The sequence below is a fragment of the Megalobrama amblycephala genome, linkage group LG12 (genome assembly GCF_018812025.1).
Source record: "Megalobrama amblycephala isolate DHTTF-2021 linkage group LG12, ASM1881202v1, whole genome shotgun sequence".
Classification (NCBI taxonomy): Eukaryota; Metazoa; Chordata; class Actinopteri; order Cypriniformes; family Xenocyprididae; genus Megalobrama; species Megalobrama amblycephala.
In genome coordinates, this window is record NC_063055.1 from 3,325,282 (window position 1) to 3,341,656 (window position 16,375).

Sequence of the window (16,375 nt, forward strand, 5' to 3'; positions counted from 1 at the left end):
GTTTCATATTTTCTTTTGAAATTTCTATTAATAAAAGAATCCTGATTAAAAAAAAAAGTATTATAGTTTTGACAATATGAAGCAGCACAACTGTTTTCAGCATTGATAATAATAATAAATGTTTCTTGAGCAGCAAATCATCATATTAGAATGATTTCTGAAGGATCATGTGACACTGAAGACTGGAGTAATGATGCTGGATCACAGGAATAAATTACAGTTTAAAACTTAATCAAATAATAAACAGTTATTTAAATTGCAATAATATTTCACAATATTACAGTTTTCTGATCACATACTGTAAATGCAACATTGTTGAGCATAAGAGACTTCTCTATAAAACAATAAAAATCTTACTCATCCCAAACATTTGAATTGCAGTGTATTTGTTTTTGTTTTTTTTGTTTTGTTTTTTTAATTTATTACATTTTTTTGTTTGTTTTTTTTTGGTCTTTTGAAACAAATGTGTTTGATGTGACTCTTAACATTTCTTTTGCAAAACTCCCTCCTGTCTTAAAGTCTATCAAAACAGAAGGAGGTTATGCAAAACAAAAAAAGGAGAAAAAAGCCTTGACAAACTTTTAAAAGGATTTTATTCTTTCCCTGAAGTAACTTAAAGACAATATACAATTAATAATTTGTTTCGTCTTTTTGCACAGACGCATTGCTTGCAGATCTCGAGTCTTCCACTGCCCATATCTCCAAGTGCCCAGTGTTTCTACCCGAGGAGACGCCGTATTCCTACCCCACTGGAGGGCACCTTTTTCAGGATGACTCCCCTCCTCCGCCTCTGCCCCCTCCGCCCTCAGTTGAGGCCCTGAACGGATCCATCTCCCCGCGGCAAGACTCCCAGCACTCCTCACAACAGGTTCAGCACAAACTATCTTTGAGCTTTCCAAAATAACCTAGTCACATATAATATCCACATCTGTATGTGGTTTATCTGTGGTTCTCAACTGATTTTATGTAGTGCCCATATTTTACATTGGGCAAAGTGGTGATCCAACATTTTGGATTGCCAAACCTTTTTGTCAGCCAAACCCCTTTGACCTAAAATGTTTATTAATGATTATGAGAATGAGAATCAATGTATTGGAATGTAGATTTGCTTAAAAATGTATGCATTTTGGTTTTCATCTGTTGAAATTCAGTCTCTGGGATCTGCTCATAAAAGCACGTTGTCACGGGATAGCAGTCCACCAGCCTCTCATACAGAAGAAGACCACGTTTACAGGTGCGTTACAGTACAACAGCTCATACTGATAATAGTCAAGCAAAATGATTATGAAATATCTGTCATTCTACGATGTGATCCACTATAATATTGTTTCTATTAGGCCTGCTTGATTATGGCAAAAATCATAATAATGATTATTTTTGGTCAATATTGAAATCACAGTTATTTAACACGATTATTAGTGGGCGATATGATCAAAGTCTTACTTCACAAAATGAGTAATTTTAAATATCAGTGTAATTAATGTAAGAAAAAGGTCCTTAAAATAATTACATAAGACAAGAAAAAAGTCAGTAATACAATAAGAACAAAGAAACTAATAATTTTGCAGCAGGTTTATTAGGCTGTTGTCACTTTAAGAGCTAATGCATGGATCCAAAATACTCTTATATACACGTTTTCTTTCTTAACTACTGTATGTACATTTACATAAGACATAACCCACTGTGTTTACGTGAATAATTTTGTGTGGATGGGTTTAGGCACATATTTGAAGCCATTTGCTTATCCGCTTTCAGCTCGGACAGAAGCCGCCTGGGGAGCAGTGCTCCTTTTGCGGCTTAAAGATCATTTAACACCGTTTAATATCAAACATGTCCTGCAGTTTAGTAACAGTAGACTACATTTTACATCACTCATTTATTTGGCTGATTTGGATGTTAAGTTTGGGCTTTTATGGAGGAACGAAAGCACACCGCTGTAAAGGAAAGCAAGGTGTGCCAGACGGAATGTCATTTTACCTTAATTTTCTTGTTTTCATAATCACTGGAAGCCAAAGTCGAAATCAAAAATCAATTACGATTAATCACAGAGCCCTACTTTCTATATGTTATAATAAAATAATGAAACCCTTATTGACACATTTCTATCTGTCCAGTTTTCCTAACAAGCAGAAGCACTCAGACTCATCGTCCACAGCCATGACTTCTGCCCTGGGCAGCAACCTGTCTGAACTGGACCGCCTTCTTCTGGAACTTAATGCTGTACAGCAAAATGCCCCATCTTTCTCCAGTACAGGTAAACACAGAGACACTCTTAAGGCCTGTTCACACCAATAGTGCTGTAAGTAATGCAAAAAATAAGACATAAAACCCATGTAATCTCCTCTCTGCAGAGGATGCACCACCTCCATTGCCACCTTGCAGTGTTGCCCACTATATACAGGAAAATGGAGCCCACCCAGCCATCACACTGACACCAGCAGCACAGGACAAGCCTCAGAGGAACGGAACAAAGGGGACAGAAGATGGTCGTCCCACTGTGGAAAGTCTTCTGAATGAGTTGGAAAGCTCAGTGCCTTCCCCAACGTAAGATCACCAACACGTTCATCTCTAAATGGGGAAACATGGATTTGCATTGTGGGTTTTAATGGAATGCTGTAATTTGTGTAAACAGGCCCAGCCCCTGTGCTCTGACAAGTGATTTGACGGACGGACAGGTGGACACACCTTCTGAGCAGCAGGGCAGAATATCAGCCACCTCTGCTACACGAGAACTGGATGAACTCATGGCCTGTTTGTCAGATTTTAAGGTGCAGAGCAATGTGAGTGTGTGTGTGTATGTGTGCGTGCGTGTGTAATATGAAATGGCTTTACTAGGACAGTGTAAGTGAGTTGTAGAGACGTTGTGTCTGGGAATGTGTGCTGAACTATGTTGTTTGGGTGATCTATTTTCAGGACTTACTGCTCGACAATCTGGGCTACGTTTCCCAAAAACATTAGGGGCTTTCGCACTGTGTAGTTGTTATACGAACTAGCTACCAGGGTGGTTCCCCAAGAACTAAATGTTCCCCTAGGGCCATTTTCCTGGTTACATTTGCACCACCAGTAGTACACAGCTTTTTTCATGTGCGTTTGGCCAATCAGCATACCCTTATGTCACTGGTAGTTCCTATCGTGCTGGGTTAGACCTACTGTGAAGTAGGAGCTAATTTAGTTCCCCTAAAAGGATTTCCTTGAACTAAAATCATTCCCAGTTCCTGCAGTGTGAACACACCAAAAAGTGGGTACTTCCGCCATTATTTCTAGGAACTATGAAAAGGTTTCTCCAGTGTGAAAGCCCCTATTGTCAATCTTATTGGTCTAACGCTGCTGTTGGGAAACTCAACTTCACAAAATTTACCAGTTCATTTATTTTTAAACCTTTTCCTGCTCGTCTTTGACTTCTAGCTTCAGTTTCATCTCATTATTTCAACATAGTCTCCAGAATCTGCTTTGTTTTTTTTCCTGAGCTGTTCTGTACATCTCATTGAAGCTTTTTCTTAATTATTTCTCATTCTCTGCCTCCCTTAATCTGTCAATCTCTTCTGTTTCCCCACTTTTTCCCCTCTGACCTCTTTATGTCCTCCAGCCAAGTTCCTTAGGCTCCCTGAACTCTGAGCCACTGTTTGAGCAAACTACTACCATTGCTGAAATCCACCCTCCTCCCGCGGCTGCCGTGTCCAAATCCCTGTCCCCTTGCCTCCCAACGGAACCAAGCCGATATTCCCCAGGTCTCTCCCCTTCTTTAAACTTTGAACTGCACATTGTGGAGGAATCTGGTGAACTGGGTGCTGCGCATCCACTATCTAGTGGGAAGCCATCCTCTCGACTGTCTCCACCTGCAGCATCCAGTCCTTGTTATTCTCCGGTATCTGACCTGGGCTTGGATTCTGCCATTGATGTTTCTGCTTCCATGCTCTCCTCCCAAGTGGAGTCTCTAGTGGTTCTGTCTCAGACTATAACCACAACTGGAGGTCGGGATCATAGTCCTTTCATGGAGGGAAGTCCTTCTGCCAAACTGACAAGCTCTGAGCTGAAGTCCTATTCGCCTCTCACCAAGTCTCCTAGTCCAACAAGTGCCCCAGCGGTCAGCAGAACCCCTGAAAGAGTTAGTCCATTGATGACACCTGCATCTATTGATCTATATCTCACCAGTTCTGAAGCAAAACCTTTGAGCCCAGTGCCATCTCTTCCCAGATCTCCACTTCCTACAGTCTCTGAATCGCCATCAATGTCGCTTCCCAAAGCTGTTTCACCTCCTCTAATCCTTTCCTCTTCCCCATCTCTAGCAGCTCCCAAGTCTCCAAGCCCAAAACCATCATCAGAACAGCCTGAGCCAGCTGTTTCTCTCAATCCCCTTCCTGCCACTAGGCTTGAGCCACCAACCTATGAGCCTTCTCTTGACGACGCCTTAGATAAACTTCTCGCCATGAGCTTCAGCAGGCCTGAGAACGAGGCTCCAATCACAGCTTCAGCAGCTTCACGGCTCACTTTAGAAGTACAACCAGAAGTATATGAGGAGACAATAGTGCCGGCGGATCGCTGCGACATTCATCCTGACACACACACGGAGAGTGAAATGGGGGATGGGCTCTTGGAGGATCAGTCGGACTGCAGGAGCGATCTTGACTGGGCTGACATGGAGCTTAAGATGGCCTACGAAGGACTTGATGGCTCCATGACCCCCATGACTGAAGCAAGCTGGATGGATGACTCTCTCACTCCGTCGTCTTGCCCTGGAACTCCAGATGCCCAAATGGACCTTCCCATGCTCCATATGGCTGGCACAATGGACAGAATCTCAGCCTCAGGACACGTATGGATGAGACTGCAATGCTTGTTGATTGAGAATGCTGTGTGGTCTGGACTTATTCCAAGCAAGGCTTGTAGTGGTTTGTGTGACAGCATGTAAATTAAACATTTTAGTCAATTGGCTAAAAGTTGTAACTGTTCCTAACTCTGCACCCTGAGTTATCCTTCCTCTTATTCTTTAATTTTCACTTTATTTGTGGTAAATTGTAACTATAAGAAAAGTAGATGCACTTAAGTGTTGCTGTGTGTGTGCTTGAAAACAAGTAGTACCTCTGTGCACTTGATAAGCAGTAGTACCTTGATAACCAGTGTTAACCACCACCATTTTCATGCTAGAAATGTCTAACGGATTCTGCAACTGGATCGCAACTGAATGCTTCCCTAGATCCCTGCTTGTTGTGATTGGTTTCTTTGGACAATAAGCAACAATTCTTGAGGCTTGTGGCATCTCAAGAAGTTTACTACTGTCTCAGATCAAATCAGTGATTAGACGCACCAAGGAGATTCAAAATGTCCACCCCATGTACCGAGATGGCCTGATACGTAGGAAGATGGGCCCCCTCATTTTCCACAAGAGCAACTCCCAGGACCGGCTCATTGAGGAACTGCAAGGAAAGCTGGGAATAGCCCGTAAAGATCGTCCAAAAAAGCAGCAGCCAGACGATTGGCTCACAGAAGGCGTCATCGTCATGTCCAACCCCAAACGCTCACGGGAAGACCACAACAAAGAGGTGGATAAGGTAGACGGGAAGGATTTACGGATTCAGAAAATTCTGTTTCCATTCAATTCCTTTTAAAGTCTTTCTTAATTGCATTAACATTTTCTCTGTCATCACCTGCTTCTTTCTTCTTCATTCCTACTTTCCATCTCTTCCTCTTTCTTCTTCCGGCTTCCTCTAGATAATCATACCTCCTGAGTCTCCTCTTCCTCAGAGGAAGGTGATCCTACCTCCCCAATCTCCCCCAATCCCTCGCCCCCCACCCCCTGCTGAGGAGCCAAAGCGCCCCCCTCCAGTCAAATTAGCTCCTGCTCCTGCTCCTGCTCCTCTGCCTCCACCCCCACCACCTGCTCCCTCCCCACCTCCAAGAGAACCTACACCTCCTCCCCAGCCAACACCACCTCCAGTTCCACCCAAGCCCCCGACCCCTGAACCTGTGGAAGTTCCAGCTCCCTCCCCAAAACCCAATCCTGCACCCCTGCCCACACCCACCCCACCACCTGCCTCTGTGACCCCTCCCAAAGTGCTGGCGTCAGTGGGCTGCCAGACGGAGTACGACCCGCTCTTCCCTCCGCTGCAGGTGCAGACGTGCTGTCATTGACTAAGCTTCTGTCTTACTGTCCACTCCTAGAAAAATAGCAAAACTTTGATGGATTTGTAAATTGAATGTTGTATGCTTCAGAGCTTGGAGATATTTGTGTGTGTGTGTGCATTACTCTTACCCTGGTCATAAATATTAGATTAAATTAGATGCGCACCAGTGAGAGTTTGGACCAAGGGCTTGGTTGGAGAACACATTGCATTGATTTGGGGTCTGACAATGATTTGATTGGATTTCAATTCTGTACTAAATTATGCTGCCAGTATCAAAAAATATGGTCACGATTCAGTTTTGGTATAGTTTTTTGCTATGTACTGGAATATTGACAAAAAATAGATTTTATATTCACATGATCAAAAAATAAACTTCTTATTATAGTAATTATATTGATTTTAGAAACTGACACCTCACTGATTTTTTTTTTTTTAAAGGTTTAGGTGCTTAAAGGGATAGTTCACCCAAAAATGGCAGTTCTGTCATTTACTCACCCTCATGTCATTCCAAACTCGTAAGACTTTTGTTCATCTTTGGTACACAAATGAAGATATTTTTGATTAAATCTAAGTGATTTCTGTCCCTCCATTGACAGCTACATAACTACCAATTTGACACTTCAAAAAGTAAAACAAAAATGATCATAAAACTAATCTATATGAATTGAGCAGTTTAGTTCAAATTGTCTGAAGAGACATGATTGCTTTATATGATTAACAGACTGAATTTAGGCTTTTATTCACACATAAACATTGATCAGCGAACATAAACAGAAGCTCAACCATACATGCTTGATACGAGCACAACTCACAGGTCACTCCCCCTTGCTCTATGCTGCGCTACAGCCCTCCCTCCACAGCTCCTCCCCATCACAACGGAGCCTGCCGTGAACGCGCAGGCTAGTAAGGCGGATAAACAGTTATAGCACATTCACTGGTACAGACGAAACATCATCAATATGATTTACATTGACTATGGCCTGCCCATACTTTGACTACAAACTTGGTCCTCAAAACATTACGTATTTTGCAATACATGTAATGTAAATATATGACGTTGCACTATTTATATAAGTAATAAATAGCTAGTATGATAATATAACGGTAACTAATGTTACAGTATGCAAGTAATTATTCTATCGACATGTAATGCTAAATAAGGTTTGCTAGTACATTATTTCAGCAACATGACAAGCCAGTGAATTAGTAGGTTTCAATAGTTTTTTTGCACAGTGCATGACATTTCATCTGTATGTTATGCGGCTAGAGTTTTGACACCGAGTCATTGGGCTCCGACGAGGAATTCACACCACAGCGACTTCGAGGAGTCAACGGGCGGGGAGAAGAGGAAGCATCAGGCAGGGGACGGGCAGGCCTGTTTTGAAATTATCTTAGTTGTGTAGTTCTTAAAAAATTAAACAAATCAAGCAGGGATACTTACTTGTCAAGCAGAAATGTGGCTGACTCTGCATCGGTTTTTAATCCTTTCAGGACACGTAGCTCCCTCCATCTCGGAAAAGCCGCTCCGATATTTACCCTCGTTTTATTTCGGGCTCTATCTAATTCTTTCTTTTTGGCTTTTTTATCATCGTCATCTGTCTTTTTCCGTTTACCCGTCTTTATTTTATGAGCAGGTGCCACTCGAGGAATTGGCAGTTTGGATTGTTTTTCCGCCATAAGCAAAGCTGCGGCACACCGGTAATCTTGAATTTGAACTCCTGTATGCGCTGGCGCTGTGCATGAGAGGGGTGAGATCAGCGCGCACGCGAGCTTGATTGACACTGCTAAGACACTCCTCCTGGCTCTGATTGGTTGTTTCTTACCGGGAGCGGTGTATTTCTGCAAATGGCAATAGGGCCACTGGGAGGAGCTAGAGGAGTTTGATTTTTTCACAGATTATCTGTCTCATATTCTATTGTCAGGACATAATGACAGGTTTAACAAATATGTAAAAAATACATTTTTACAAAAGTTACCTACTGCAGCTTTAAGCGAACATTTCTGTGCTTCCGTTTACCACAAATGATGTGTGCATTGATGAATGTCTATTTGTGAATAAAAGCTTAAATTCAATCTGTTCATCATATAAAGAGATCAAGTCTCTTGGACATTGGACTAAACCGCTCAATTCATATGGATTAGTTTTTCGATCTCTTTATGAACTTTTTGAAGCGTCAAAGTGTCAGTTGCGTAGCTGTCAACGGAAGGACATAAATCGCTCACATTTAATTTAAAATATATTCACTTGTGTTCCGAAGATGAACGAAAGTCTTTCGTGTGTGGAACGACATGAGGGTGAGTAATTAATGACACAATTTTTGGGTGAACTAACCCTTTAAAAAGCTCCATGTGTTTTGTGCTTTTTTGTAAAATATCAAAGACTTCATGTTTCTTTTGATTCTCTATCTATTGCCCTATCTATCTGTAGATCATGGCCCAGGGGAAGGGTCCACATGGACAGGTTAATAAACTAGACAACATGCTGGGCAGTCTTCAGTCTGACCTCCACAAGCTGGGAGTGCAGACGGTTGCCAAGGGAGTGTGTGGCGCCTGCTGCAAACCCATTGTTGGCCAGGTGAGGGTGCCAGAGAGCTACACCACAAACACATATAGGAGAGCTGTGAGAGGATTTTAGCTTCCAGCTAAGATTAAATGTGCCTAAGTAGAAAGAGTTGGACACATCTAAACAAAGGTGTGTGTGTGTGTGTTTCTATACAGGTAGTAACTGCCATGGGGCGCACATGGCATCCAGAGCATTTTGTGTGCACACACTGCCAGGAGGAGATTGGTTCCAGAAACTTCTTTGAGAGGGAAGGTCAGCCATACTGCGAGAGAGATTACCACCATTTATTCTCTCCGCGCTGCTACTACTGTAATGGACCCATACTGGATGTGAGAACAAATTTTGTGACTTCATTGATTAATTTGAATTGAGCAGCAAAAAAAGCACATCAAATCTGATGCTTAAGTGGATGCGATTAACAATTCACAGCCTGCTACAGATGTGTTAACACAAAACAACCCACACAAAAATTCAATGTTGATTTTTCTCACCTAACAGAAAGTGGTAACAGCGTTAGACAGGACGTGGCATCCTGAACACTTTTTCTGTGCCCAGTGCGGGGCGTTCTTTGGTCCTGAAGGTGAGTAAACGCATAACTCAACTTTTTCTTTGTTTTGATCATTGCACACTTATGGTGTAAGTGCAAAAATGAAAATTTTGTCATTAAAGGGTTAGTTCACCCAAAAATGAAAATAATCTCATTTATTACTCACCCTCATGCCGTTCCACACCCGTAAGACCTTCGTTCATCTTCGGAACACAAATACAGATATTTTTGTTGTAATCCGATAGCTCAGTGAGGCCTGCAGTGACACTTCCTTTCTCAAGATCCATTAATGTACTAAAAACATATTTAAATCAGTTCATGTGAGTACAGTGGTTCAATATTAATATTATTAATAGCGACGAGAATATTTTTGATGCGCAGAAAAAACACAATAACGACTTATATAGTGATGGCCAATTTCAAAACACTGCTTCATGAAGCTTCGGATCGTTATGAATCTTTTGTGTCGAATCATGATTTGGATCGTCAAACCGCCAAACTGCTAAAATCACGTGACTTTGGCGCTCCGAACAGCTGATTCGACACAAAAGATTCATAAAAGCTTAAGTCGTTATTTTTGTTTTTATGGCGCACCAAAAATATTCTTGTCACTTTATAATATTAATATTAAACCACTGTACTCACATGAACTGATTTAAATATGTTTTTAGTACATTAATGAATCTTGAGAAATGAAATGTCATTGCAGGCCTCACTGAGCTATCAGATTTCAACAAAAATATCTTAAAGGGTTAGTTCACCCAAAAATGAAAATGATGTCATTAATGACATGTCGTTCCAAACCCGTAAGACCTCCGTTCATCTTCGGAACACAGTTTAAGATATTTTAGATTTAGTCCGAGAGCTTTCTGTCCCTCCATTGAAAATGTATGTACGGTAGACTGTCCATGTCCAGAAAGGTAATAAAAACATCAAAGTAGTCCATGTGACATCAGTGGGTTAGTTAGAAGTTTTTGAAGCATCGAAAATACATTTTGGTCCAAAAATAACAAAAACTATGACTTTATTTAGCATTGTCTTCTCTTCCGGGTCTGTTGTCAATCCAGGTTCATGACTCCGCATTGACGCTGCTGACGTGTTATCTGGTGCGCCCGAGCTTCGTTTACAGTCTGAGGGAGACGCACGCTGTATTCAAGCTATTCTACATTGTTTGTATTTTGGTATTGCTATATTTTTTTAAAATGATGCGTAAGTGTGCATGTTGCGGATGTCCTAATCGCCAAAAACAACAACGTAAAAGTGCATCACCAACGCCTACAGATGAAAGGATTCAATGGAATCAGTTCAATGGAATCAATTCAATGGAATCAATTCAATGGAAAGGATTCCGGAAGAGAAGACAATGCTGAATAAAGTCGCATTTTTTATTATTTTTGGACCAAAATGTATTTTCGATGCTACAAAAAATTCTAACTAACCCACTGATGTCACATGGACTACTTTGATGATGTTTTTATTACCTTTCTGGACATGGACAGTCTACCGTACATACATTTTCAATGGAGGGACAGAAAGCTCTCGGACTAAATCTAAAATATCTTAAACTGTGTTCTGAAGATGAACGGAGGTCTTACAGGTTTGGAACGACATGAGGGTGAGTCATTAATGACAGAAATTTAATTTTTGAGTGAACTAACCCTTTAATTACTCACCCTCATGTCATTCCAAACCCGTAAGACTTTCGTTCATCTTTGGAACACAAACGAAGATATTTTTAATTAAATGTGAGAGAATTCTGTTCTTCTGTTGACAACTACACAACTGACACTTTGACTCTTCAAAAAGTTCATAAAGAGATCGAAAAACTATTCCACATTAATTAGGTTGTTATTATTAGAACTACATCTTTGTTCTGGTTTTTCAGGGTTTCATGAGAAGGATGGGAAGGCGTACTGTCGTAAAGACTACTTTGACCTCTTCGCTCCTAAATGTGGCGGCTGTGCTCGTGCCATCCTGGAGAACTACATCTCTGCCCTGAGCTCTCTCTGGCATCCAGAGTGTTTCGTGTGCAGGGTGAGTGTACCATAATGAAGAATATGGTTTGTTGATTTGGTTTTGGATATGCATGTGAGTCTGCACATGCTAGTGGATGAGTTGAATCAACTCCACAGCAACTACATCAATTTATCCACTAACCATTCAGAAACGTCTAAAAGTTGTAACTTCTTCCTGAGTCTCTCCATCAGTGTCGACTCCGGTTTGAACAATGTAAGGCTGAACACCGTTACTGACAATCCTCATTTTGGCTGCGTGAGATTCTCCAGCTTTGTTGTTGTTGAGCTGTTAAAGCTCCGCCCTCTTCTGGAAAGGGGGCCGGGAGTTGCAGCTCATTTGCATTTAAAGAGACACACACTAAAACGCCGTGTTTTTGTTCACACCCAAATAGATTTGACCAGCTATAATAAATGATCTGTGGGGTATTTTGAGCTGAAACTTCACAGACACATTCTGCAGACAACAGAGACTTATATTACATCTTAGAAATATACTTTATTGTCCCTTATAGGGAAATTTGTAGTGGGCTCAATAGCCAGCATTTCGACCAACCTGATACATTAAAAATTAGACACAAAAGACAATATTCATACAAACTCTACACATAAGAATAATTAAACGACACTAATCCATATTCAACAGTCTGATAGATACCGGTTTTTCCAACCTCTTCCGTTTGTGACGGAGACTTCCGTACCTTCTTCCGGAGAGTAAGAGTTCATTACAAGGATAAAGTACATGGGACGGGTCACTTAAAATCCTTTTAGCCTTCTTCAAAGTACATTGCTCATACAGAGTCTGAATACTGTCACAGTCTTTTAGTCCAATCATTTTCATAGCAGTTCGAACAATGTACAGTATCTCTGATTTGGATTTTACAGAGAGATTACCATGTAGAGATTACACAACTTGTGAAATAGGTCCCCTTTAATAAGTACTAATTATTCCGAACATTTGTAAATCAGTTCTTTTATGAGTAATGGTGTGTTTCGCTTATGTGTTTCAGGAGTGCTTCACACCCTTCATCAACGGCAGTTTCTTCGAGCACGACGGTCAGCCCTACTGCGAGGTCCATTATCACGCCCGCCGCGGGTCGCTGTGTTCCGGCTGTCAGAAGCCCATCACGGGCCGCTGTATCACAGCCATGGGCAAGAAGTTCCATCCCGAGCATTTTGTCTGTGCCTTCTGCCTTAAGCAGCTCAACAAGGGCACCTTCAAAGAGCAAAACGACAAGCCTTACTGCCAGGGCTGCTTCATCAAGCTGTTCAGCTAGAAAGATGACTGACTGACTGAGTGTTTGTGTGTGTGTGTAGTATGATTTGGTGTAAAGTTCGCATGTTGTATTGACTGTTTTGTGTGCGTGTGTATTTGTCGTTCAGGTTTATGTCTGACTCTCGACATCCCCACATGACGTTGCTGGTCAGGTTGAAAAGATGGTGACATGAAGCGCGCTCTCAAAATCCAGGTTGTTTTTAGAGGGTATTAGAGGAAAGATGTTTGAACTAGCGTTTTTTTTTTAGAAAGTGTGTGAAAAATGTGTTCTGCTCACTGGTTGAGCTGGAGAGAAACTGTTTGGTGAAGAGAACGGTTCAGGAGGGATGATGGGAAATGAATGTTTGATACACAATCAACTGAGATAAACAACAACTGGAAATCAACCGAATAACCAACTTGAGCCAATTATTGCTGGGTGAATTTAATGAACAAATATCCAGGTCATATATCAGCCTGAAACCTAAAGGAAAAATAAGAAATTATATTTTGCGTTAAAGGATTAGTTCAGTTCAGAATTAAAATTTCCTGATAATTTACTCACCCCCATGTCATCCAAGATGTTCATGTCTTTCTTTCTTCAGTCAAAAAGAAATGAAGGTTTTTGATGAAAACATTCCAGGATTTTTCTCCTTATAGTGGACTTCAATGGACTCCAAACGATTGAAGGTCAAAATTAGTTTCAGTGCAGCTTCAAAGAGCTTTAAACGACACCAGAAGAGGAATAAGGGTCTTATCTAGAGAAACCATCGCTCATTTTCTTAAAAAAGCTTCCGCTTTACGTATTCTTCAAAAAGCTTACGCCGTATGTCCTACTCCTTCCCTATTCTGCTTACAGAAAAAAAGGAACTGGCGCCGCATTCGTGCCGTAAGTTGAATAGGGAAGGCGTAGGACATACAGCGTAAGCGTTTTGAAGAATACAGAAAGCGGAAGCACATGCAAGGCGATATTTTGTGTTAATAAAGCATATACAGTTGTATTTTTTTCGAAAATTACCCATCGTTTCGCTAGATAAGACCCTTATTTCTCGTCTGGTGTCGTTTAAAGCCCTTTGAAGCTGCACTGAAACTGTAATTTTGACCTTCAACCGTTTGGAGTCCATTGAAGTTCAATATAAGGAGAAAAATCCTGTAATGTTTCCATCAAAAACCTTCATTTCTTTTTGACTGAAGAAAGAAAGACATGAACATCTTGGATGACATGGGGGTGAGTAAATTATCAGGAAAATTTATTTGAAAGTGAACTAATCCTTTAAAAACATTTTAGGACTCCTTAAGATATTTTGCATTATTTTAAGAAAAAATTAAACACATTTTCTGCCCAAATTCTCATTATTGAGATATAAATATAATAATCAATTTTAAAATTTTAAATTAGAATAAATTAAACAAATAATACAATTTCATTGTTAATAGTCCTAAAATAGGCGTCGTTTTCTTTTAAGCGAAATATAATTTATTGTTATTTATTGCTATTTCTTTGTATTTTGGAGTGAAATATGACCCGGACATGTTCATGACAGATTTGTAGACTTTACCCTGTTATGAAAACGTCTATTTGCTGCATTTGCGTCATTTTAACGTTGAATTCCACCTCGATGAATTGCTACTTTTAGTGCCTTGTTTTGTATTACAAATTCAACTGTCTTTAAAAGACTTTTAAAGTATACTAAACATGTAGTTTTGCATACAAGATATAACATGACCTTTCTAATCTATGTTGAAGTTGTATTTTATTAAAGGAATATATGGGGTTAAATACAACTTGAGCTTTACGGACGACATCTGAAGCATAAGATTACCACAGAAAATCATTTCTACCCGTCCTTCAGTTTGTTAAATTAAAGGAAAAATGTATTTACAGTTATGAAATATTATGGATATTATGGGTTAATTATATATATAATTAACCCATAATATTCTTTTGAAGGAACCAGTCACATATGAAATCTTGGGAAACGTTTTGTAGTGAGAATGACTGTATTGAGGTTTTATTCACAAAACAGTCACTACACAACCACTGATGATAGAAATAATAGAAAGCAAATATGTGATATTGTTTATCTAAATAGCTGTGACAATATTGTGCAATTCTCAACCCTTGAATACAGTATATGATTTGATTGGAAATTAATATCTGATATTGTCTTGCTCATTCTCAGAGAAAATTCTTGACAATATTGTAACTGCTGTATTATGATATTGTGATATTACAGTATATTCTTTTTTCTCTCTCTTTTTTCATTTTGCATGAAAGTCTTAAGTGTCTTTCATTAATTTTAAAGGGCGAGTTTTGAAAACTTGCTGTGAAGTTACTAAGTGGTGAACTGATGAAGACTTTCTTATATTTTTAGAAACATGTTGTCACTGGAATAGAAGTGATTTTGTGATCAAGAGTATTAAATATATATATATGATCCCTGATATCAATTGCAATGGTGCGGCTTTCTGGATGCCTGTCAACAAAGATTGCAAAATATGATTTATTGGATAAATATACCAGCAAGTGTTTATTATATGAAAGCTTTTACATGACCCAATGTGCCAGAGATCAGTCTCATCCGCTCTTGAGAGAACACTACTTTGAAAGTAGATGATAATTGTTTTATTAAATTCACTTTTCTTTGATAACTCAATTGTAATGATCTGTCCTGTCTTTCGCGGTTCGTTTTGCTCCTAATCGCTTTGTGCCAAAATGGAAATCTCGGGATCATATGATGTCCTTATCTGTTTTAATCACACATTTACACTGGTCGAATGTTGTGCCTTTGTTTATTTTGAGATTTTCTATCATATAAATTGATCTGAAGCTTTTCTATTTCTGTTCATAAGTAAGTATTTTAGTATCCCTTTACAAATATTATCATTTACTCAATGTGAAAACAGCTATGCATATTTTTTTCTCCTGTAACACTGTCAAGTTTTGTTTTGTGAGTATCGGTTACTGTTTCAATTCATGCAATTATATACAAATAAATCTGGTGTTTTAATGCACTGAATATTTTCCTCCTCTTGTTGTTTTTATTATTATTATTAAATAATATTCAGATCATTTTGACAGTACACTAAATCCTCAGGTGTTTCTTTGAATATCTAACAATAATATACAATATCACAGTGTTGACAGTCTGCTAAATTTATATTATATTTGTGGTAGTAAATTAGTTTTAATTTCTTAAAACATCATGTTTAGCATATACATTTAATTTTTAGAGTAATTCCTAATTTTGTATTTAGGCTAAATTTTGGTGGGTTTTTTTCCTTGTTTTTTTGCTTGTTTTATTTATTTTTATATATTTTTATTTTGTCTATTTTATTTTAATGTTTATTTGGGTTTGATCATTTACTTTATTACTTTGTAATTTTATATAATATAATATATATATATATATATATATATATATATATATATATATATATATATATATATAATAGTGCTTCATTTATAATATTGATTACTTTATATATATATATATATATATTTAGTAGTAAATCTCTCTCTCTCTCTCTCTCTCTCTCTCTATATGTATATATATATATATATTACAAAGTGATAAAGTAATAAAGTAAATATATATATAAAGTAATATTGCTTGCTTTATAATATTGATTACTTTATTAATTTACTACTATATATATATATATATATATATATATATATATATATATATATATATACAGGGAGTGCAGAATTATTAGGCAAGTTGATTTTCTGATCATATTTTTTTCCCAAGCACATTTTACCAATTCCAATCCACATCAATCTTAATAACTACTATTAATATTGTTTTTAATCATTTATAAGTGATATATAATTGTTCATGAAGGCTGGAAATGAAAAATGCCTTATATTCA

At 38.7% G+C, this 16,375-nt stretch overlaps 1 protein-coding gene across 4 annotated transcripts in view; it reads left to right on the top strand.

The window, feature by feature from the left end:
• Positions 1-13,112, top strand: part of pxnb (paxillin b) — a 45,202-nt gene extending 32,090 nt beyond the window's left edge. Inside the window, exons 2-14 of one of the 4 annotated variants that reach the window (XM_048209298.1) lie at positions 660-868; positions 1,152-1,234; positions 2,115-2,254; positions 2,352-2,544; positions 2,633-2,780; positions 3,587-4,813; positions 5,283-5,549; positions 5,710-6,108; positions 8,551-8,697; positions 8,841-9,014; positions 9,184-9,265; positions 11,118-11,266; positions 12,255-13,112. In XM_048209298.1, the coding sequence (XP_048065255.1) occupies positions 660-868; positions 1,152-1,234; positions 2,115-2,254; positions 2,352-2,544; positions 2,633-2,780; positions 3,587-4,813; positions 5,283-5,549; positions 5,710-6,108; positions 8,551-8,697; positions 8,841-9,014; positions 9,184-9,265; positions 11,118-11,266; positions 12,255-12,521 (3,485 nt within the window). In that variant the 3' untranslated portion in view covers positions 12,522-13,112. The remainder of the gene's footprint in view (positions 1-659; positions 869-1,151; positions 1,235-2,114; positions 2,255-2,351; positions 2,545-2,632; positions 2,781-3,586; positions 4,814-5,282; positions 5,550-5,709; positions 6,109-8,550; positions 8,698-8,840; positions 9,015-9,183; positions 9,266-11,117; positions 11,267-12,254) is intronic. The other 3 variants (XM_048209299.1, XM_048209300.1, XM_048209301.1) reach the window with 3 other exon arrangements.
• Positions 13,113-16,375: the final 3,263 nt, after the last annotated feature.